The following is a 22812-nucleotide window of genomic DNA, read 5'->3' on the forward strand; positions in this document are numbered from 1 at the left end:
CTCCCAGTCTGGATCTGTGGATTCCCCGCCCTGGGAGGGGAGAGAGCTGCTAGGGTGCTATCCCTGATCAGACTCTCCTCGGACATTGTCCTGGCAGCTGCGGTTTCTGGCACTACACCCAGGGACTTTCCCCATCCACCTATAAAACCTCTTTATCACCCATTTTGAAGTGTCCTCTGCACACTTTGGCTTCCAAACATTATATCAGCTAAGATTCTGTTGACTCTTCACTTTCCTTTTCATTACATCAGCTAATGACAAACAAATGGGCTTAGCTCCCACCTACTTTGCTACCATCTTCCTCTCTTGTACCATAATATATTTTAAATACTGATTTATCCTCTTTGTTGGCTTGCTCTCTCCATTGCTGAGACAAATGTTTTTATTTTGTTTTTCTGAATAACAAAAGCTCTGTAAACCCTCACCAACAGCATCTACAAAACCCATAGGGCTTCTCCCATAGTCTCTCTAAGAACCTTCCAAGTCCTACAGCCTTGAGCCAAAAGACATGGCACACATTTGGAGGCTACTATGAATAAAGATGCTATAAATATTCACGTTCAAGTCCTTGTTCAGACAAACATTTTTAATCTCTTTAGTAGAAGTTAGTTAAAGACAAACAAATCTCTTTCTATGTAGTGGCAGCATTCTGGATAACATGGTAAATGTCCCATTTACAAATGTTAACTAACAAATTTTCCTAAAAAAGTCAACAGCTGCAAACAAATAATACATGTCATTTTGCTCATGATTTCCTGGGTCATGAACTTGAGAAAGACTCAATCTGGAAGCTCTATCTTGGGGTATCTTATGTGGTTTCACTTAGATGTCACCTGGGGCTAACTGGAAATCCAGATGACTCCCTTACACAGAAAACACCTGGTAGTTCAGCTTAACAAGGCCACCTGCTTATGGTTTTTCCAACATGACAGTCTCAACAGTGTCAAATTTCCCTTAAAGCAAATGTCCTAATTTCTCTGACCTAGTGCTGAGAATTAAGCAGTGTTGCCTGCCCCGCATTTTGTTGCTTACAAGCAACAAAACCTTGGAAGGTTTGCCAAGATGAAGTGAAAGAGATATGGACCTCATTTCTCAAAGGATGCATTATCAAAGATTTGTGGAAGTGTTTAAAGAATCATCATGGCTGTATTAAATATCCCACTGTGTGCATTTTCTAATTTCCTCTACATTTAGTTTTGTCAATTATTGTTTTATAAATCCAGGACTTCATATACATAAAGGTTAGAACTTTTCACCATGTTTCTGGTTCCCCTTTTAATATTTTTCTATTCTTTGCCTTTCTGTGCTTTCTTCTATGTATTTACTTCTGATCTCCTGTTTACTATTTATACTATGTGCTGATCTAATGTATCATTACACTCACTTTTTTTAATTCTGCCAACTTTTTAAGTCTTGAAGTTTTTATTTGCTTTTTCTAATAACTTCTCTTCCTAGGTATGCATTTTGTCATTTAATTGTATGAGCATTTTAATCATAGCTGTTTAAACTCCTTGTCAGGTAACTCCAAGCTAGATGCCTTGTGAAAATCTTTATAATGTCACCTTTTTCTTCTTGGCTTTCCACAAGATCCTTTTTACATGGAAATTCTTTTAATGACAGACATTGTTGATAAAAATTGTAGAAATCCTTCAGAAAGCATCTTACTTTGCTTCCTTCAGGGACGTGATTTAAGGGTGGGTTGCCTTATTTAAAAGGAAATGCAGTGATTAGAAGCTGAGCATCCATTCCTGTGAGGAATATCTTTAGTTTACTTTGTCTTCTGTGGTACAGGATTCCGGTTAACAAGGATGGCCCTCTGTGGCTCACCCTGAATTATACTTTGTGTTCCCCAAACCCCATGAGTCTGGCAAAATCTCTGCTGAGCTGATCACAGTCTCAGCTATAACTTTTTAATTCACACAGTCCTCAGGGGTAAGTGGCTCACCTCTGCCCTTTCCTTCTTTCTGACAACCCGGCTCCTTAAGTTCTCACTGCCTTCCTAGCTTTACAACACTTTCTAAGAGTACTAATACATTCCGGCTTCCTTCTAAACTCATTTTTCATGCAATGTTTAGCTTAAAAAAGAAATTAAAAAACTTCTTTTTAACTCTCCATAAAGGAGGCAAACTCTCATATTATAACATTGCTGTTACACCTTTCATCTCACACCCCATAGTAACTAGGTTACTATGAAATTCAATTTCCTTTTCTTCAACACTACTCACCCTCTGACTCTTTCCAGGAAACCAGACCCAGGTGCTGCCCCAGTGCGACTCGGTGTCTGAACCAGCAGGCTCTGCAGCCTCAGAGGACAGCGCTGCCAACTGCTCAGGTGAGGGCTCCCACGGGGCCAGAAAACCCTCATCTTTTTTCCTGTGTAAATGCCCCATTTACTCCTCTCTCCTCAGAGAGCAGAGCGCTCCGCCTGGTGGACGGGGGCAGTCGCTGTGCCGGCAGAGTGGAGATCCTCCACCGGGGCGCCTGGGGCACCGTCTGTGATGACGGCTGGGACCTGAACGATGCCCAGGTCGTGTGCAGACAGCTGGGCTGTGGACAAGCCGTCAATGCCACGGTCTCTGCTCACTTCGGGGCAGGATCAGGCCGGATCTGGCTGGATGACGTGAACTGCACAGGAAACGAGTCCCACCTGTGGCAGTGCCCTTCCCGGGGCTGGGGACAGCACAACTGCTGGCACAAGGAGGATGCGGGGGTCATCTGCTCAGGTCAGTGCTGCACATTGTCCATTGGGGGGGAGGAGGTGGGGGCCCTTGAGGATGGGAGTCTGAGCCCTGAGACTGTTGCTGAAAGGGCCAGAGGAGAAGGAAGCTGCCTTCCACAGGGCCTGCCTGTCTAGCAGGTATGACGATTGGTATTTCATTTCCTTCTGCGGCAGCGGGGGCTCCGGTCCTTCCTTCTCAGCAATATCTCCTGACAAAACCATTTTTTTTCAGAGTTTGCATTGAAAGCAGGGATCAGCTGTCAGTTGCTTATGGTAGTATAATCTTGAGACCTGACTGATGCTGTAATGAATTACCATAGGGTTTAAAACAACACAAATTTATTATTGCATAGTTCTGTACATTAGATTAACAACGGGTCTCACTGGGCTCACTTCAAAGTGTCAACAGCCCTGCACTCCTTCTAGAGGCTCTGGGGAAGATTTCCTTTCCCTGCCTTTTCTACTTTCCAAAGCTGGTGTGCATTCCTTCCTGGCCCCATGCTCCCTTTTCTTCCTTCAAGCAACATCGCTTCCCTCTGATCATTCTTCCTTAGCCACATTTTCCTCCGAACTGAAGCTGGGAAAGTTAAGTTGTTTTTAAGAGTGGTGTGTCTATGGATGTGGTCAGACTGAACACACCTGGTGAATGCACAGTATGTCAGGTTAAGCTCACCATCTCAAGGTCTTTATCTTAATACTAACTACAGAGTTCCTTTTGGCATTAAAGGTAACATTTCACAGGTTCCATGAGGCAGCATATAGAAATCTTTGGGAGTCCATTATTCTACCTACCACCCTCTATCCACACTCCCTTCCACATTTTCTGTCAGAAGTCTTGTCAGGAAGCAGGACTTAGCTGCCCTCCTAGCAGAGGGCGCAGGCTGGAGTTCCTCTCTGTTCATGTTCCACTACATCACTGTGGAACATGTGACAGACACAAATGGACAAAGTCAGAGAAAAGGGGCACAAGTTTCAGCCTTGCCATTTAGTGGGTGTCCCCTCAGCAGAGTCAGCGATGAGTGTTCACATCCGCTGGGGGAGAGAAGAAACACAGAGCTTGAATGGACTGCTCACTGTGCCCTGTTTCCACCTTTCATTTTTAGAGTTCCTGGCACTGAGGATGGTGAGCGAGGACCAGGAGTGTGCCGGGTGGCTGGAAGTTTTCTACAATGGGACCTGGGGCAGCATCTGCCACAGCCCCATGGAAGCCATGACCTTGTCCACAATCTGCAGACACCTTAGCTGTGGGGACAGTGGGACCACTGACTATTCTGTCGATTTTAGAGAAGGCTCCAGACCCCGGTGGGTGGATGGAATCCGGTGTCGGAACACTGATATGTCCTTCTGGCAGTGTCCTTCTGACCCTTGGAAATACAGTTCCTGCAGTCTGAAGGAAGAAGTTCATATCACATGTGCAGGTATTCACTGTTTTATGCATCTGTCCCACCCCTGTACGGTGCTGTTAGTGATATTTCTATTTTCAAATCTAAGGGATGACTTTAATGTGAGTGTGCATGATAAAGATGGATGAAGATGATTTAATCCACATGTTGCAATCTGGTTTCAAAAGAAAAAGTAAGAAATCCTGTGCTCATAGCAAGTATTGTGAAAAAATATCAGAGAGACAGGCTAAAACATGTGTGAGTACCATTAATACTTTGATAAAGTTTCTAAGGAATTGCTAACTATGTACAAGTAGTTAATAGATATGCCCAGCACATAATGTAAGTAAGGGGCAAAGCAGAGAAGCAGTCTTGATTGTTTCATCTCTTAAACTCATGATATTTTACTCTGAAATGCATCTATATCACTTAGACTACTTCTCAAGTCAGTCTTCTCATTGATAGTAATTGAGTCCTATAGGTACAAATGTATACTTTAGGTAAGAGGACAGGGAAGAGAAAAATTATAGTCATGGTTCTTATAGCACTTACAATCCAGTGCTGAAATGCTCATGAGGCAGAATTTTTATGAGGGGGATTGTTTGTTTTGTTTTTGAACTTATTGGCTGCCACGTCATGGAGAACTACTAAAACATCAGTGGCTCATTCCCCATATTTTTCTGCTTGAATTTGTCTCTTCTAAGAGGCCCTCAGTATATTGGTCTTTTCTATTGATCCTTCATGTTCTGGGCCTTTCTCACTTACTATTGTGTACTCTCTGCTCCCTCATTCCATTGTCCAAAAATCTTCTGCAGAATTTGAAGCCCATCATCTGCAAATTCTCTTATATCCCCAATTCCACCTTCACTTCTATGTTCAGATAAAAACCTCACTTTTCCTGAAAACACTGATTTTCCTTTCAATTAGAGGCTGTGTATATCTCTTCAACACACTTTGCCCTGGGTTGAGACTTTGAGTAAGTATGCTCCTTGCTCTCAGATGCCATTTTGAACAATTTCTGTTCTGTGTTTCTTCTCAACATCACATCACATTGAAATTAACTATGAGGCAATACCACCTCCTACTTCTGTGTTGCTGTCATCATCCAACTTTCTGCTCATCACCCTACCCCCACCTCTGCCTTGTCCACTGAAGACTGCAGCACCAGGCTCACGGCGTTCTTAGTCTATGTTGCACTCCTGGAACCATGAGTAGTTACTTCAACATACTTAAATACAACTAAGACAACAATCCTGGCCTTTCAGTTTGTTCAATCCCTCGTTTCTAAGCACCTTCCCTTCCATCCAACCTCTGGCTCTGCATATACTACCAGCCATCAGTAACTGTACACCTTGAAATCTTGGTTTCTTTTAATCCATTCTCTGGTCATTGCTTCTTATGCTATGGCTCATTAAACTTTAATGATCTTTTTCCAATAATTTTCATCATCATGGAAATACTGTCTTTCCCCTACTGATTTTTCTTCTTCTCTCATGTTTTCACTTTTTTTTTAGCCACACTAGATAATATGATCCAACATTGTAGTCATTTTCCTTTAGCTACATTCAACTCCCTTGCCTCCTCTTTGCCAGTCTTAACAGACATGCACATGAGAATGGTTGAAGTCAACTACCTAATTACTCTTTGCCTGTACTAGACAAATAAGTCAAGAAGAGAATACACAGCATATTTTTGAGCTCATGGACACAATCTCTAATGGGCATTCCACTCTGTCCTAAAGTTTTATTGTATTTCTCCAATATGTGTGCTTGCCCTATCTTTAAAATTATATTTTACATATGAAGTGTTCTCCTCACACTGTCAAAATGGGGTAAAAAAAGGACAACTATAATTGAACAACAATAAAAACAATTTATTTAAGGACCTGATTCCTACTATCCATTCTCAAAATCATGATCTTGCATCTTACCTCACTGAGAAATTAGAATAGAAACAACTCCTCATCTCCCTTTCAGCACATCTACTGACTTGTAGCCTGTGCACAGGCTCTCTTCTTAGCTCCAACATCAGTGGCCTTACTCCTTTCTCTCAGCATTTTCTCTCAGGGAGTAGATGCTATTCATACTCACCTTGTCATAGACTTCAGATCTTCAATTATGTCCACTTCCTCAGCACCATTGACTTCTCTCTATCCTTTGGTATGGCCTCAAGTCCTCAAGTGTATCACAGCGTAAAAAATAGCTGAACAAACAACATTCTTCCTAAGCCTAGGTTCTTTCCATAGCAACTACCCCAACCCTTCTTTTCTCTACTCCACAGCCATGTTTTTAAAAGTATGCTCATTAATCACTCACTGTATTCACAATTTTGTCTCACATTATTATTTTATTTTTAAAGATTTCATTTATTTTTAGACAGAGTGGAAGGGAGGGAGGAAGAGTGGGAGAGAAACATCAACGTGTGGTTGACTCTCATGTGAACCCTACTGGGACTTGGCCCACAACCCAGGAATGTGCCCTGGCTGGGAATCGAACCTGAGACCCTTTGGTTCGCAGGCCAGCGCTCAATCCAATGAGCCACACCAGCCAGGGCTTACACTATTCTTAACTTATCCGTTTAGTTTTAGGTGTTACCATTCCTCAGAATCAGTAAGAAAATAAAATATAACAAACCTTTCTGTCTTCACTATTCTTGACCTTTCTGCGGCTTTCAACAGGTTGATTTCCCTTTCCTTCTCAATTTTTCTTTTTGCCTTCTGACAATCTCTCTCTCATTAATTGTTCTCTTGCTACTTCATTGATTCTTGCTTTTATTCTTACAGGGTTGCAACCCCTGTTCTGAACCTCTAGCTTTTAGGTACTCTTAGGGCTCATTAGCATACTCTTTCTTCTTCCTTAGCTATACTCCCTGCCTAAGGCCCATGGCCTAAATGACTTGTATATACTGACAGCTAACTGAACAGCTGCTCCTTGTCATTAACACCAAACTCATATTTTCCACTGCTACCTGACATTTTCATTTGAATATTAATGGGTCACTCAAATTATTACAGAAAGTTTTTTTCTTTTAATCTTTATTGTGTTTTTTTCTCATTTATTATCATTTATTCCCTTTAAATCCCCCTCCCCCCATCAGTCACCACACTGTTGTCCATGTCCATGAGTCCTTTTTCCTCTTTGCTCAGTCTTTCACCTCCTACCTCCCCCCATTTAGCTGTCACAAAGCAGGATGTTTTATTCCACCTGCCCAATCCCTGTACCTAAATTTTTCCTCTATATTTTTACTATATTTCTTATTTCAGTTAATGTCACTACCATTACTTAAGCTCCACAGGTAAGAATCAATCTTCATTTCTTTCACTTCCCTTCCCCTCTATTCCAATATAACAGCAAGTTCTGTTGGCTGTCTCTTCAAAGGTACCCTTAATCCTTCTACTCTTTCTATTTTCATTATCATCTTAGTCCAGAAAATAACCTCTTGCCTGGATTAAACAACAGTTGCTAGTTGTCATCTAGGTTCATTCTTTCGCTTCCATATTATATTTTTTTCTCTGTCAGCCACAGACAAGTTTTAAAATTTAGTTCGTATATTTTTTCTTTTCTTTTCTTTTTCTCTTAAGACAACATGGCTTTCTATTGGGCTCAAGATGAAACTCAAATTTCTTATACTGGTTGACAAAGCCACACATATTCCTTCCCCTACCCGCCACTCAACCCTTCTCTCCTATCACCCTTCCATTCAGGGGTATGGTTATTGACCCTCTTTATACAGCATGGGGGAAGTAAGGGAAGGCAAGCTGGCCATCCTTTAATTTGTATTCTTTTACGGGACCAATGGTATTATTCATCTTATGACATTGCGCTTGCTGTTCTGTCTGCTTTGTTTGCCTGGCAATTTCTTATCATTCAGTTCTCACTTTAAATATTATTTCCTTGGTGAGGCCACTCACATCAATTTAAATGATATTACCTCTCCCAAAATTCTTTAGGATATACTCCTGACATTCAGTGCTTATCCCTAAACTCACTGATAGCTTTTCTCAATATCTTTCCTGCACGATTCCAGTTCTTCTACCCAACCAATTTTACATTTCATAGCATATTTTATGGTTCTCATAGTACATATTACTATGTGAAATCATCATCTATTCATTTTTATGTTTATTATGCATCTATCATATTAATTTGATAATTCCATGGGACCAAGGACTTTGACTGACTTTTGTATTCACCACTGTATGTCTAGTGCTGTAATAGTACCTGGCATACAATAGACACTCAAAAAGAGTTTTTGAATAAATTAATAACCTCATTGTGTAGTCAAAATTAAAAAATATTTTCATGGAGGTGTAATGAAAACTAATTGAAAGGGTTTTAAGCTCAGAAGTAAATTAATCAGTTTTGCATCAAGAAAACACCATTTGGCCCTAGCGGGTAGCTCAGTTCATTAGAGTATCATCCCAATACACCAACATTGCAGGTTCAATCCCCAGTCAGGGCACATCCAAAATCAACTGAGAGCATAAATAAGTGGAACAACAAATTGATGTCTCTCTCCCTTTCTCTCCCTCTCTCTCTCTCAAAAATAAATAAAAATAAATAAAAAATAAATAAAAAGAAAACATCTTTTGAGTATAAGACAAACAAAGATTATTGCAGGGGAAATGTATATGCATAATGGTAACTTAAAATAGCTTGGAGGTGTCAAGGCTGACTGCTAAAGATATGGCAGTGCCTTTTATTGATATGAAAAATACAGAAGCCTATGGGAGGAAATCCCAAGGCTCAGTTTGGATACATTAAATTCAAAGTGAATAACCCTCAGGTAGAAATAGATTTGAGAAATAGAAATTGATTTCAGGCAATTTGAGTTTAGGTAGGAAATCTGAGTGGGAGATACAAATTTGGACATTGTCATAGAGATGCTTATATCAGAGTGGATGAGGTCACTAGGAAAATAAACATTCCTAGGACAGAATCCAAGGAACATTAACTTTAAAAACTGGGTAGAGCATTCTACGAACTGATGTGGAGTTTGATGCAGAGCTGACAGAGAAAATGGATCCAGAAAATATTGTGTTTGGAAGCCAGGTTAAAAAAAAGTTTCAAGGAAAGGGGAATAGTCATGTTTTAACACTACTAAGACATTAAGTAAATGAGAACTGAAATGTGCCCATTAAAGTCATTGTATGTCATTGATTGTCTTAACAAGAACTCATTTGAAGGTGGAGTGTTGGGCAGAGGGTGGAAACCAAAAACAAAAATATCAAAGAATAAAGTGATGGTGAAAATGAATATAATACTTATGAGAAACTGTAAAAGGCAGAGATTTGGAAGTAAGGTGCTGGAATGTTGTATCCAGTGCTGGAAATAAATTTCTTTTGATTACCAAGATGATTAATTTGTTGACACAAAGCAGGATGAACTGCTTTAAGAAGTGATAGTAGCACATTTTACTGTCTAGGTACATGTGTGCCATTTGCAAAAACAATTAGAAACCACATCACAGGAAGTCTGTAATGAGGATAATTAGCAGAAATGCCAGAGTAGATGTAGCCTGGTTATTGGCCTCAGACTCTGGGGACTTCAGGGAGGAGACTCACCATGAGCTGCTCCAGGGGGCAGGACAGAAGTCCTGACAAGATAGATGGAAGTTACCAGGAGGCAGGCTTGGATTTATTCTAAGTACAAGTATCATAAGGGACTCTGGCCACTCTAATGGTCCCCAGGAAATGAACACTCTTATATGTTAAAGAACACTGGGGGCAAGTAGGATGGCCCGCCAGCCTTTCCTTGTATCCCTTTTGCTTGTCTCTGTCTCTTCACTGAATCAGCTGCCCTTGCTCCTGCTCAGCGTGCACCAGGCTTGGCTCAGGGGAATTTGTGTTCTTTCCATTAGTTTGGTTTAAGATTAGAAAAAGGCAAATTTACTTCTCTTTCACTTAAATTACAAAAAAATTCCTTACGCACTGTAAGCAGAGATGGTATATAAGATGTAAAAGGAGAATCATATCCTATGACTCCTTGCTCATTCATATCCCCCCTAATATAAAAAAGATTATTGGACTAGGAAGTACCATTTTCTAAATCCATCCATTTTCACTAAAGCATATCCAATCTCATACCCATTAAAGGATTTCTGTGGAGGGTGTTTTATTATTGGTCTTTACAAAATTGAGATTCAATCATACATACTATTGTTAAATTCGTTTTTTAATAATGGGAATTATGGTATTTTTCCATTACCATTTATCCCCCTTATACATTCTTTCTCCCTTACCCTCCTTTTTCTCACCAACAATCACCACACTGTCCTCCAGGTTATTTAAATAACTCATTTAAATAATGGCAAATATTTCATTCATGAGAAGTTGGTACTACTGTTCCTATAACCATTTGTTTATTTATTGGTAGACCAATTATTTTCAATTTTCCCTATACAAATAATTTTTGATAAATATTATTGCCATTTATCTCTATATACTAATGTTTATTGCTATAGGATTACTCCCAATGTTTATATTATTAAATCAAAGGATAAGCAGGTGCACATGCACATAAAGGTTGGGATAAGCTCAAATTATTTTCTCACATTAATTATTTTCAATTGTCTTCTTCATATCTAGATGCTGAGATTTTTCAAGTACTTGACTCTAAAAGTAAAGTCAAATCACATAGAAGCTTCAAAATCAATAAGCTTCCAATGCCCACAAATTTCATTCTATTTGAAGTCTGGATAAGGGTAACAGTTGCTTTGCTTCTCTTCCTTTTTCCTCCTTCCCTTCTCCCTCTTTACTTGCTTCTCTTCTTTCTCTCTCTTCCATCCTTCTTTTGCATTTTCATAATGTTTTCTCTGTGCTCAACATTTTTTCCTGCCTCGTGGTTTGTTCCCCCCCACCACACTACACCCCAGTCAGGTGTACTTTAGACTATACGGTGGGAGTTGCCCCACCCTATTGAAATCCACAACAATGACAAACAGGTATTTTACAGTCAGGGGCTCCCTTCCTTCCTTGTCTCTCTTTCTTCATCTTTATGTTCTTACTCTTCTGAAAGACTGCAGAAATACTAAACTATAAGACCTTATATTGATGATAATTTTCTACAATAACACAATAACTGAGGAGTACTGAGGCTTTCAATCCTGAAGTAATGCCACCCAAGAAAGGTCCTGCCATCACTTTCAGAGATGTCCTCTGCATAGAGCAGGAGGCTTGATATGAGGATATGGAAAGATAAGACCAACTCTGACATGTTACGGCAAGTACTATGTTTATTTCTGTTTTCTTGTGTTGTTTTAAAATTATGTCTATTTTCCTTCATTTCAATTCTTACATGTGTTTTGTTTTGATTTTCTTTATCTTCTTAATATATTTCCTAGTTTTTCTTAATATATTTCTCTGAGTCTCATGGAGACATTTCTGTCTCACTAACTAGCTAGCAATCTATTTTTCTCTAAATTCTACTTGTTCTTGGTCCTTTTTAAAGAATGTACCCTGTCCCAATAGTAATCTTTTTTGCTTGTCTATTTTTTACACTGATAAAATTATAAGGAAAGTTTGTTTTATAATTTCCCTTTAAAAATATAAGTGTAATATTGAATACAAATTACTTGTTTGATTTTGTACTTACTAGCTTTTAATATTCACTATTTATTACCACATATCATTAATATTAACTTATTTCTTTTATTATCTTGCTGACTAGCAAGATTTAAAAGAATTATATTTCACTAGACTTTATTAATTGATTCATTCATCCAGTAAATGGTGATCAAACCTCTCTACACAGCATTTATAGAAGGTTCTCAATGTATGCTTGTTGAATGAATGCATATAAAGTGCCAGGCACTGACTTAATAAGAGAAACACAAGGATGAATAAAACATGCAAGGTCCTCCCTTTAAAGGAGCTTTCATTCAGGGGTATGTGTGTATGTGTATATGTGTTTGTATTTGTAGTGGAATGTGGAGAGTGATAAACAAGTAAACAGATAAAGTAATGTCAGCTGGGGATAGAGGCTACGATCCACTGAATGTCTCAGTAACTCAGGCCATTAGATTAATTATGAGGCCTCTGTTTTCGCTTGTCATTGGACTGAGCCAAGGACTCTAAATAATCTTGTTTTGGGGCAAGGCCACACTAAGTGGTCCCTGATCCAGTGCTTCTCCATTGTCTGCTTCTGCAGGAAAGAGACCCAAGAGCTGTCCCACTGCTGCCCCCTGCACAGGTACGTCTGCCCCTCCCACCTCCCCTGTGGGCTCCCAGGGCCCCTTCCTTCCCACCAGGGGTGGTAACAGGAGGTGCTGCTCCCTTGTCAGACAGAGACAAGCTCCGACTCAGGGATGGAGACACCAAGTGCTCAGGGCGAGTGGAGGTTTGGCACAGTGGCTCCTGGGGCACGGTGTGTGACAACACGTGGAGCTTGGCAGACCCAGAGGTGGTGTGTCAGCAGCTGGGCTATGGCTCTGCCCTGGGAGCCCTGCAGGAGGGGGCGTTTGGCCCGGGAGATGGGCGCGTCTGGCTGGATGAGGTGCAGTGCAGGGGCAGGGAGTCCTCCCTGTGGGCCTGTGCTGCAGACCTCTGGGGGCAGAGCAACTGCGAGCACGAGGAGGACGCTGGAGTGAGGTGCTCTGGTGAGTGGTGGAGCGTGGGTTGGGCTCTGGCTGGGCTGGAGCAGGGGCAGGGCAATGGTTAGTAAGATGGGCACTCTATACTCTGAAAACATCTAAGGGCTGTAGCCTTGGATTAGGAGACTGGGAGCTGTGAGGACTCAATATTGATATTGTGGTAACCAAAGGGAGATATTAGGGCTCAGGTGGGAAAAGGGAGCAACTCTGCGTTCTGGCTAATTCCTATGTTCCAAACTCCTGTTTTTCTCTCTAGGTAAAAGATCAATGTTGCCAAGCACTACAGCAGGTAGAACGCCACCAACCATGGGTGTGAGAGAATGTCCAAATTATTGGGACATGTTCTGTAGAATTTCTGACAGATTTAGCCAACCCAGGAAAGAAAAGACCAAAGGAGCAACTGGTGGGGGGTTATTAGTTCCTCGAAGAAGCTTTCCCTTCCTTGGTTCACTGTGTCAGAAGTTTCTCATGCCCTCAAACCATTAGTAGCTGGCTCTAAGGATGTCTTCACTTGCCCATGATTGCTGCTCCTCAGCAGCCTACAGCTACACCAAGATTGTCTGATACTCTAGTCTAGTGAAGCCCAAGAGAAGGGGCTGAAGCTGTACCCTGGTCCTCAGGGGCTGTTGTACTTATGAGATGCCTGAAAACCCCCAGCACTCCTGTGAATCATGCTGGAGTGGAGCTGAATATATCTTAGGACATAGTATGGGACACAGCCCATCAGGGTGGCAGTCAATCCCATTATGTTGGAAGCTGGGACTTCACTGTCCTGAGCTCTCTGGAAACATTGGTGTAAGTGAGATTCCCTGTCATGTACTCTTCTCCAAATTCTCTAGGCCTTGTTCTTTTTAGGGACCAGATCTGGCCCAAGTCCTGACCCTGGCATCTTCTCCCTGTCTGGGATCCTTTACCTCATCGTAGGAGCCCTTCTCTTCCTGGTCTTCATCATCCTGGTGATTCGGCTGCACAGATGGAGAGTGGAACACAGAGGTGGGCTGCAGGAGCTACTGGACAACATGGAAAGTGTGTGGAGGCAGGAAATAAGGCCAGGGGTGTCAAGGGGAAAACTGGGCAAGGTATCTCTTCTTTTACCCCATTAGTTTACAAAGTCCATCTGCCCCTAGTTAGCCTCTAAGAGAGTAGGATGTGAGCACTCAGAAGTCATGGCTTTTTATGTGAGACAGGAAAGAGTAGGAGCTGAGCTTTGGACATGGGGTCACACAAAAGTAGTAGGTGCAGACATGGTGCAGATGTATGACTATAGAGGGGTCCTGGAAGCCGTGAGTGTTTTTCCACATGTGAGCACAATAAAGAATCAGACTGTTGGTTCAGTGCTGTGTCAGGGGGTAACATCTGACCTGTTGGTGGTTTTCTCAGCCTTGTCCAGCTTCGAAGATGCTCTTGACCAGGCCTTGTATGAGGAGATTGATTATATTTTAACACCAAAGAAAGAGGATCTACTGAGCAGCCCAGGTGAGTGTCCCTGCCTTGCCCTCCTGGGGCCTCTACTTCTCAGCCATCCACTGGCTGTGAGCCAGGTCTGCTTAGCATCTGCAGGCCCCACGTATACCCCAGGCTCACAGAGGCAGGAGGAACCTCTCCAGAGCCCCTGTGAGCTCCAAGCCTTCCCCTGACACCACTAGAACCATGCTAACCCAGCATTTCTTCTCAGCCTTCCTGTGGAGACTCTGGGTGTGGAAAGTGTTTTCTGTTTGTTTTTGTCATGTTTTTCTCTGCTTTAGAATCCCTGTCAGATGACTCGGTGACAAAACTGCCATATTACACCAGGGATGGTGAGTAGAACAGTGACTATAAATCTGCTCTAGGTAGTACAGGTGGATCTGTCTTGGCTGCCTAATAGAGACAAGGGAACTTACCCTTCAGAAAAGAGAGCCAGGGGGAAGAGTCTCCCCTTGACTGAGATGAAAGGGTTCCCTTGCCTCACTGGGTTCAAGTCTCCCTCTTTTTCAGTGACTCTGCAATGCGCCATTCTGGGACCAGCCTCTCAGTGTCGAGAACCACCCTTATTCAGCCACAGCAGCAAAAATTGTTATAAAAAAATAACATCTGGAAGGATAGCATGATCAAATATTTTAGTAATGGTCCTTGATATGTGAATTGCTTTGAGGAGAATTTAGTTTTAATCAAGAAATATTGAGATATTTGGATCATTTGTCAATTTATTGTCACATAGAAATGAAGTGCATGGCCTTGGAACACCCATTAAAGCATGAGGTGAATGATGACTCTGATTAGCAGCCATCAGAATCTCTGGGTCAGAAAGGACTGCAGGTATTATCTAAACCAACTCATTCACTGTGCTTTCACCTGATCCCTTTCTCTGCTCTTAGAAGCCCCAGCACAGAGGACTGATGCCTTTAGCGACAATTACGATGATGCAGAAGACGTACCAATGTCCAAGGCTCCTTCTTCCTCTCAGATGGGTGAGCAGGAAGTGTCCGCAGAAGAGAATGGGGTGAGAGCTTCTCAGACAGGTGAGTGGGATTAGGTGATACCTGTCATATCTTGTCTCTGGCCTGGACAGGATGAATTTGAAAGTCTTAGTGGCCATTCTTGTTGTAGATTCAAACTTTGGATGTCCTCATATGTTTGATAGCATCACTTAGACCATATGACTTCTTCTACCTTTCAGGTTCCCTTGGACAGTGGAAGCACTCTGTAGTCTCAGTAACTGTTTTTCCATAACTTTATGCTTTTTTTCTTTTAAATATTGTATTATTTATTCTACTATAATTGTCCCAATTTCCCCCCTTTGCCCTTCTCCACCCAGCCAATGCTTCATTCTCAGTCAGTCCCGGCCCTGCTGTCCATGTCCATGGGTCATTCATTATGTTCATTGACTAATCCCTTCACCTTCTCTCAACCAGCCCCCTTCTCCCTCCTCTCTTGCAGCTGTCAGTGTGTTGCATACTTTCTATGCCTCTGCCTCTATTTTGCTCATTAGTTTCTGTTTTTCATTAGATTCCACTTTTCAGTCAGATTATATGGTAATTTTATTTCATTAACTGGTGTATTTCACTTAGCATAATTGTTTCCAGGTCCATCTATGCTGTTGCAAAAGGTAAGAAGCTCTTTTTTTTTTACTGCTTTATAGTATTCCATTGTGTAAATATACCTCTTGCCCAAGCCCAAAACCGGGTCTGAACTCACAACACAGGCATATGCACTGATCAGGAATTGAATCCATGACCTTTCAATTTTCATGATGGTGTCCAATTTACTGAGTCACACAAGCCAGGGAAGTTATCAAATCCTTTTAAATTCAGACTTTCATCTCCATCACTTCATCTCAATTCTTCAGGACATTGTCAGTTCTTGTTTCTCTAATTATAAAGCCTTCTAAACAAATTACATCAATTCATCTATTTTTATTGAAAGTTAGTAGAGAACAAATTGTCACTGGCCCACAGACATGATCTAAGTGGACAAGAAAGCAAAAAATAGGAGACCTAGACGGAGGAGATCCAGAAGGAGTATACACAGAAGAATCAGGAACTCTTGACTATATGAGTTTTATGGTTATAGAGATAGAGTCATCAAAATCCATGCAACGTACAATGCATATGACAGCAGTAGCACTAGGCATAGGAGTAATAGAAACATATTGTTGTACAGTTCTTACATACTTTACCTGATGTAGTACAGAATTACTTCACAGGAGACTGTGATAAGACAGTGAGGCATGTTCTAATTTCTAGAGGAACCACTAAAAATTGATGCAAAGACATATAGCTAAAAAGCCAGTAGAAGAGACAAACCAGAATATTACATATCTTCAAGTAACTAAAAAGAAGGCAGGAAAAATGAACAAAAGAGAGATAGAACTAATAGAAAATGGAGAGCAAACTGGTAGCGCTAAACCCAACCATATTTTAATATTAGGTGTGAATGGACCAAATAGTGCAATTAAAAGGCATAAGTTGACTACTGCACATCAATTAGAGTAGCTCAAATGAGCAATAGTGCTCATATCAAATGGTGATGAAAATGCAAAGAAACTGGTTCTCTCATACATTGATGGTTGGAATGTAGTCACTTTGACGATGTCTTCATACTAAACATGCACTTACCGTGTGCTGTATCCACTAAATGGTTGGCCATTTATTCCAGAGAAATAAAAATTTATGTTCTGGAAAAACCTGTACACAAATTTTCTTAGCAGTTTTGTTTGTAATAACAAAATACTGGAAACCACCCAAATTTGTCCTCAATGTCTCCATGGTTGAACAAACTGATATATCCGTACCATGGAATACATTTCTGCAAGAAAAAGGAATGAACTACTAATACATACAACAACCACAATGGGCTTACAGAATATTATGCTTAGTGAAAAGAGTTGCAGAAACATTACATACAAATGTTATATTATTCTATTTATATAATGTTATTAAAATGACAAAACTATACAGATTGAAAACAGATTATCAGTTTCCAGGTGATAGGGAGAAGGGTGAGGTGGGGTGGGACATGAATGTGAATACAAAGAAGTAGCATAAGGACTCCTTTTGTGGATATTGACTAGTTATATATTCTGGTTTTGGTCATGTTAGACTTTTTTGTATTCCATATAACTTTTCAAGTTTAATTTTTAACACTTCCATGAAAGTATTAAAACTCATACTTTACCCTTATTAATAGAGGGGATTGCTGGGTAGTAAAATGTAATACTAAACTTCTCTGTTGTTTATATCGACAAATGTAAATAACTTTTTTTTTTTTTTTACTTCTTTGCTTGTTTCTTCCACCACTTACTGATTCCATAGTGCTGAGTGGGTTTCCTATTTTATTTACATAACCTTTCACATTTTCTCAATGAATATGAGCTTTAACTTTTGGACACCCACAAATAACCACCTCCTTTGTGGTCATTCAGAACCCGAACTTAACTCTCCACTTAGCAAGCTTATTTCTCTGTAGTCCCTCTAGTCTTTTCACTCTGTCACATCACATAACCTTCACAGCCTCTTGTGAATGGTACTAGGCATTTATTTCTGTATGGTTCTTCCCTTGATGGATAGAGGGTGGAGGTGCAAGAATGTTATCCTGCAGATCTTCAGTTTATTTCTTTTGCTCTAATTTGGATATTGATTTAGATTTATAAATCATATTCCTGGGTTTATATCTAAATGAAAAAAATAAGTTTCCCAGTTGTTCCAGATCCATCTATCCAACTCTGGCCCAGAGCTGACACTGGGTTTAATGGGTTGATATACACAACTATATCAGAAGAGGTAGTGACAGGAAAATAGTCCTCACACAAAGGTTCATGCAATATCATTCATCAAACTCTCTTTAGGTCAAGAGGATCTTCAGGATCTCAATGACACAACTTCTCTTTGCTTTATGCTGCTCTTCAGAGTCTGATTCTGACTTACTAAACAGGTCTTACTTCTCTTTCAATCTTTTTTTTTATTATTGTTCAATTACAGTTGTCCCCATTTTCTCCCATTACTCTCTCTTGCAATACTCACACCCCACCTCCCACATTCCATTCCCGTACCTTGTCTTGGTCCTTGGGTCTTCTATACATGTTCCTTGACTTGACGCATTCTGTTTTTTCCTCCATTACCCCTTTCTCCTTTCCCTCTTGTTACCATAGCTTTGTTCTTTTTTCCCTGTCTCTGGCTCTATTTTGCTCAGTTGTTGTATTGCTGATTAGGTTTTTCTTATAGGTTAGATCATATGGTATTTGTACTTCACTGCCTGGCTTATTTCACTTAGCATAATATTCTCCAGATCCATCCATGCTGTCATGAAGGGTAGGATTTCCTTCTTTCTTTCTGCTGCATAGTATTCCATTGTGTAAATGTACCACGGTTTTTTGATCCATTCATTTATTGATGGGCACTTAGGCTGTTTCCAGCGTTTAGAGATTGTAAACAGTGCTTCTATGAACATCGGGGTGCATAAGTTCTTTGGAATTGGTGTTTCTGTATTCTTATGGGATAATCCCAGCAGTGGAATTGCCATGTCAAAAGGGAGTTCCGTTTTAAGTTTTTTGAGGAAATTCCATACAGTTTTCCACAGTGGCTGCACCAGTCCACATTCCCACCACCAGTGCACTAGGGTTTCCTTTTCTTCACAGCCACCCCAGCACTTGTTGTTTGCTGTTTGTTGTTTGTTAATGATGGCCATTCTAACCAGTGTGAAGTGGTATCTCATTGTGGTTTTAATTTTCATCTCTCTGATGGCTAGCGATGCTGAGCATCAATTCATATGTCTCTGGGCCTTTGTATGTCCTCCTTAGAGAAGTGTCTGTTCAAGTCCTTTGCCCACTTTTTAGTTGAGCTATTTGTCTTCCTGGAGTGGAGTTGTGTGAGTTCTTTATATCTTTTGGAGACCAAACCATTGTCCAAGGTCTCATTGGCAAATATATTTTCCCATACAGTTGTTTCCCTTTTCATTTTGCTGATGTTTTCTTTAGCCATGCAAAAGCTTTTAAATTTGATGCAGTTCCATTTAGTTATTATTCTCTTTATATCCCTTGCTCTAGGGGACATATCAGTGAAAATATTACTGCATGGAATATCTGAAATTTTCCTTTCAATCTTATTTCCTTTCAGTGGAAGCTTAGTCTTCTTTAACTAGAAAATTTATTCAATGTAGTGTACTTAGGACAGTTATTGAGGGATAAAACTCAGATTTGTTCTGGAGAATTATATCACTTAGAGCCAGTCAAACTTTTCTAGCAGGAAATGCAAAAAGGTGAAAAATGATGTGCAAAACAGCTGGGACTATCAATTAATGAACTTGTTGTAGTGCTCATTTGATGATTGACTGAAGTCAGAAATTCTAAAACTTATTGTTGGTTAGCTATAGTGAATATTGCTTCAGTTTGTCCCTGTGTTTGAAATATGTGGCACACAGGGACACAATCAAGTCTAGTTTTACCATTTCTGGAAAAAGGAATTATGATAACAGGGGTCAGAAAACACTCATTCAAGACATGCACCTATTAAAAGTGGTAATAAACCAAAGAAATATATTCTCTGCAATGAGAAACTTACTCACTTTTTAAATATGTTATCTTGGGAGTACAAAGCAAATAATATATAGATATTATCCATAAGGACTCTTTCTCATTTAGTATTCAATGATTACCCTAAACCAGTTTAACTTATTGAACTGGCATGAGTAAAAATGAAAACTTATTTAAAATTGGGAGAGATGAGGGAAAAAAAGTTAAAGCCTGCTGAGTTTAAAAGTCTGTTTCAGAGAAGAGAAATATGTATAAGACACAAAGTTTCTAAACAACCCAATGGTTTAGGCAATGCTAAGCAGTAAAACATTGCTTGTTCCTAAAATAACTGTAGGCAACTATCTACGAGGATAAAGATAGAGAGCTGTACATGTGGACAGCCTCATAGGCTATGGTTTTGAGCTTTCTAATGCAGCGTACTGTTTCCCAATTTTTGGTTTCAGGGAGTACATGGAGGGTTTTGGAGAAAACAAATATACCTATAGTTTGTGATCTTCAAAAATTTCTATTAATTTATAGACAGTTTTGGTAGTAATATGTGAGGTCTGTCCAGTATTAGCCACGTAATATGGAAAAGAGGCATTTATTGAAGAAGATTGTACAAGAAACATTGTACATTGGACAATGACACCTCAGTCCCCTTCAAAGGAGGCCCCTTGGGACCTCACACAGTTCTCCCAATTGCCATCAGCTGCCCAGTCGTATTTTCATATGTATTTCAGTGCCAGTCTGAAATCTCTTCCCTTTCAAAGGTGATTTTTAGTCTTGGGAAAAGCTGCAGGGCACCAAATCTGGGCTGTAGGGGAACTGAGTCTCTTGGGTGATTTGATGTTTCGCTAAAAAACCTGCACGAGACATGATGCATGAATAGTACATTGTCATGATGAAGCTGCCAGTCACCGTTGCCCACAGCTTCTGTCTTCTAAATCATCCAGATAGTCCATGGAGGAATGTTCAAGCTTAACACAAAATGTGATGGAGGTGCATTGCTCTGCTTGCTCAGCCATTTTGAATGTGACAGCCACACAGCGCACATGCTTATTCAACCTCGTCTACCACCCCTACTGTGTAGCACAGTGAAGTTGTGATTGTTCACTCATGTGCATTCCAGTACACTCTTCTTGGCTGCCAGGTTACACCAATGTCACGCAAACTGTTCTCATTATATTAACAATGGTTGCACTTTTTCCAGACAGACCTTGTATACTTTTCATTTGAAAAAAATGTTTAACTATCTTCTAAAGGTAATAAATGTGAAGAAAATCTTGATTATGTAATTATACAGTTAGAATGCTGGTTTGGAAATATTCATTATGCTGGCATGCAAATAACTAAATATGGAAACTTTGGTATAGCTAATAATAAATCAGTACTGATTTTTAGGGAGGAGAATTACATTGTTTGGTGTGCCTGACCCTCTTCTCCCAATTTTCTCTTTCTTTTGATACCAATCCAGTAAATGTGTAAGGATGGATTGGGATGGGAAGACCTCAATGTAAATACCCATTAGTAGGTTTATTTGGTGGTGTACTGATGTCTGTTTTTACAATATTGAAATTACGTCACACCCATTATTCTTATATTAGCTTTTGTCACTTAAGATATCATGGATATTCCTCCAGGTAAATCTAACTCATGTGTCAAAGAGCAGAAACTATTTCATTTATAAAAGGCTATTACTAAAATTTGGGCAACTGTTTGCCTATTTGTTGATTGTACAGTTGATTTCAATTTTTCCAATCTATAAGCAATTGTGTAATAAAATATTTACAAATAATCCCTATATACTGGTGAGTGTATTATGCCTTCTTTCAATCTCTCTCTCTCTATCTCACACACATGCACACAAATATACACACCCCATTCATGTATGCATTACCCGAACAATACACTGCAGAGTACCTGAAACACACTGTAGCACACTATGGCAACAGATATTTCATACACAGAGGCTTATTCCTTCCCCTGCCTCTCTTTCCTCAGCTCTCTGTTTTCCCATGTTGAAAACCAAAGATACAAGGATGGGCAAAAGTAGGTTTATAGTTGTAATACAAATAAGTGCTACAATAACTAATAAATAAATTAGGATATGAGTTATGCACACCTGCCTTTATATCATTCACTCCATTAAGAGTTTGTCTCAGATAAATGGTAATGGAAAAAAATACAATTCAAAGATAGAAAATTGGGAAAACTGTAATAGAATAACAATAGAAATGACTTAAAAATAGTCATATTTGCCTACATAAAAAAAGAAGAATAAAAAAGAAAAAAGTTTTTTAAAGACTTTGTCTCTCTATCCACATTTTAGCATAAGCTGCAACGAATGGAGGATCCCGAGTAAGACTGAGCATTCCCCTCCATTCAGCAGAATCTTCTAAAAGAGTATGTTGTTTAATCTCCTGTGCATAAAATATGAAAAAGGGATCATGGATGAAATGCTTATACTGTCCCACAGGATAGCTTAACTCTTTGCCTTAATATCCCCAGGTTTTAGGGGCTCTTGACTATTTTCCCCTGCACCACGTGAATCATTTTACTGATCATAAGTGGAGCAGGGTCCCTCTTAGGATTTCACATGATCTCCACCCAATTCCTTTACGGTGTTGTGGCCTTCCTTCTACAAAATAAATCATTAGCCATGACTCTGAGGCTCTGGCAGTTTCTGACTCCTTCTCTTTTAGCTTCATTAATGCACACAAAAGCAGCCAACATACCATATTCACTCATTGGGATAATGTAAATGTCTTTGCACGAATTTATAAGCCAATTCTAAAATCTATGTGGGACAAAAAAGGGCAAAACAACTTTGGAAAAGAAGAACAAATCCAGAAGCTCCTGATTTCAAGACTTACTATCAAGCTGCAATAACAAGACACTATTGTCTCAGAGTAAGGATAGATATATAGAGATCAGTGGAACAGAATAGAGAGTTCAGAAATGGACACAAATATATGTATCAGTTGATTACATACAACGATGCTATTATGGATTACATTGTGCCCCTGCACACAAAATTCATAGGGATCAGCCCAAAATCCAATATGACTGGTAACCTTGTAAGAAGAGGAGATTAAGATGCAGACACACACGGAGGAAAGATCAATGGAAGACAC

At 40.0% G+C, this 22812-nt stretch overlaps 1 protein-coding gene across 1 annotated transcript in view; it reads left to right on the top strand.

Moving 5' to 3' along the window:
* Nucleotides 1-22812, top strand: part of LOC129084645 (antigen WC1.1-like) — a 155183-nt gene that overhangs the window by 106613 nt on the left and 25758 nt on the right. Inside the window, 10 exon segments of the mRNA XM_054590837.1 lie at nucleotides 2243-2332; nucleotides 2409-2723; nucleotides 3823-4137; nucleotides 12249-12290; nucleotides 12382-12696; nucleotides 12947-12979; nucleotides 13546-13683; nucleotides 14071-14166; nucleotides 14436-14522; nucleotides 15045-15188. Of these exon segments, the coding sequence (XP_054446812.1) occupies nucleotides 2243-2332; nucleotides 2409-2723; nucleotides 3823-4137; nucleotides 12249-12290; nucleotides 12382-12696; nucleotides 12947-12979; nucleotides 13546-13683; nucleotides 14071-14166; nucleotides 14436-14522; nucleotides 15045-15188 (1575 nt within the window).

The sequence above is a fragment of the Pteronotus mesoamericanus genome, unplaced genomic scaffold (genome assembly GCF_021234165.1).
Source record: "Pteronotus mesoamericanus isolate MK-2021 breed Mesoamerican mustached bat unplaced genomic scaffold, CSHL_Meso_final scaffold_21, whole genome shotgun sequence".
Taxonomy (NCBI): Eukaryota; Metazoa; Chordata; class Mammalia; order Chiroptera; family Mormoopidae; genus Pteronotus; species Pteronotus mesoamericanus.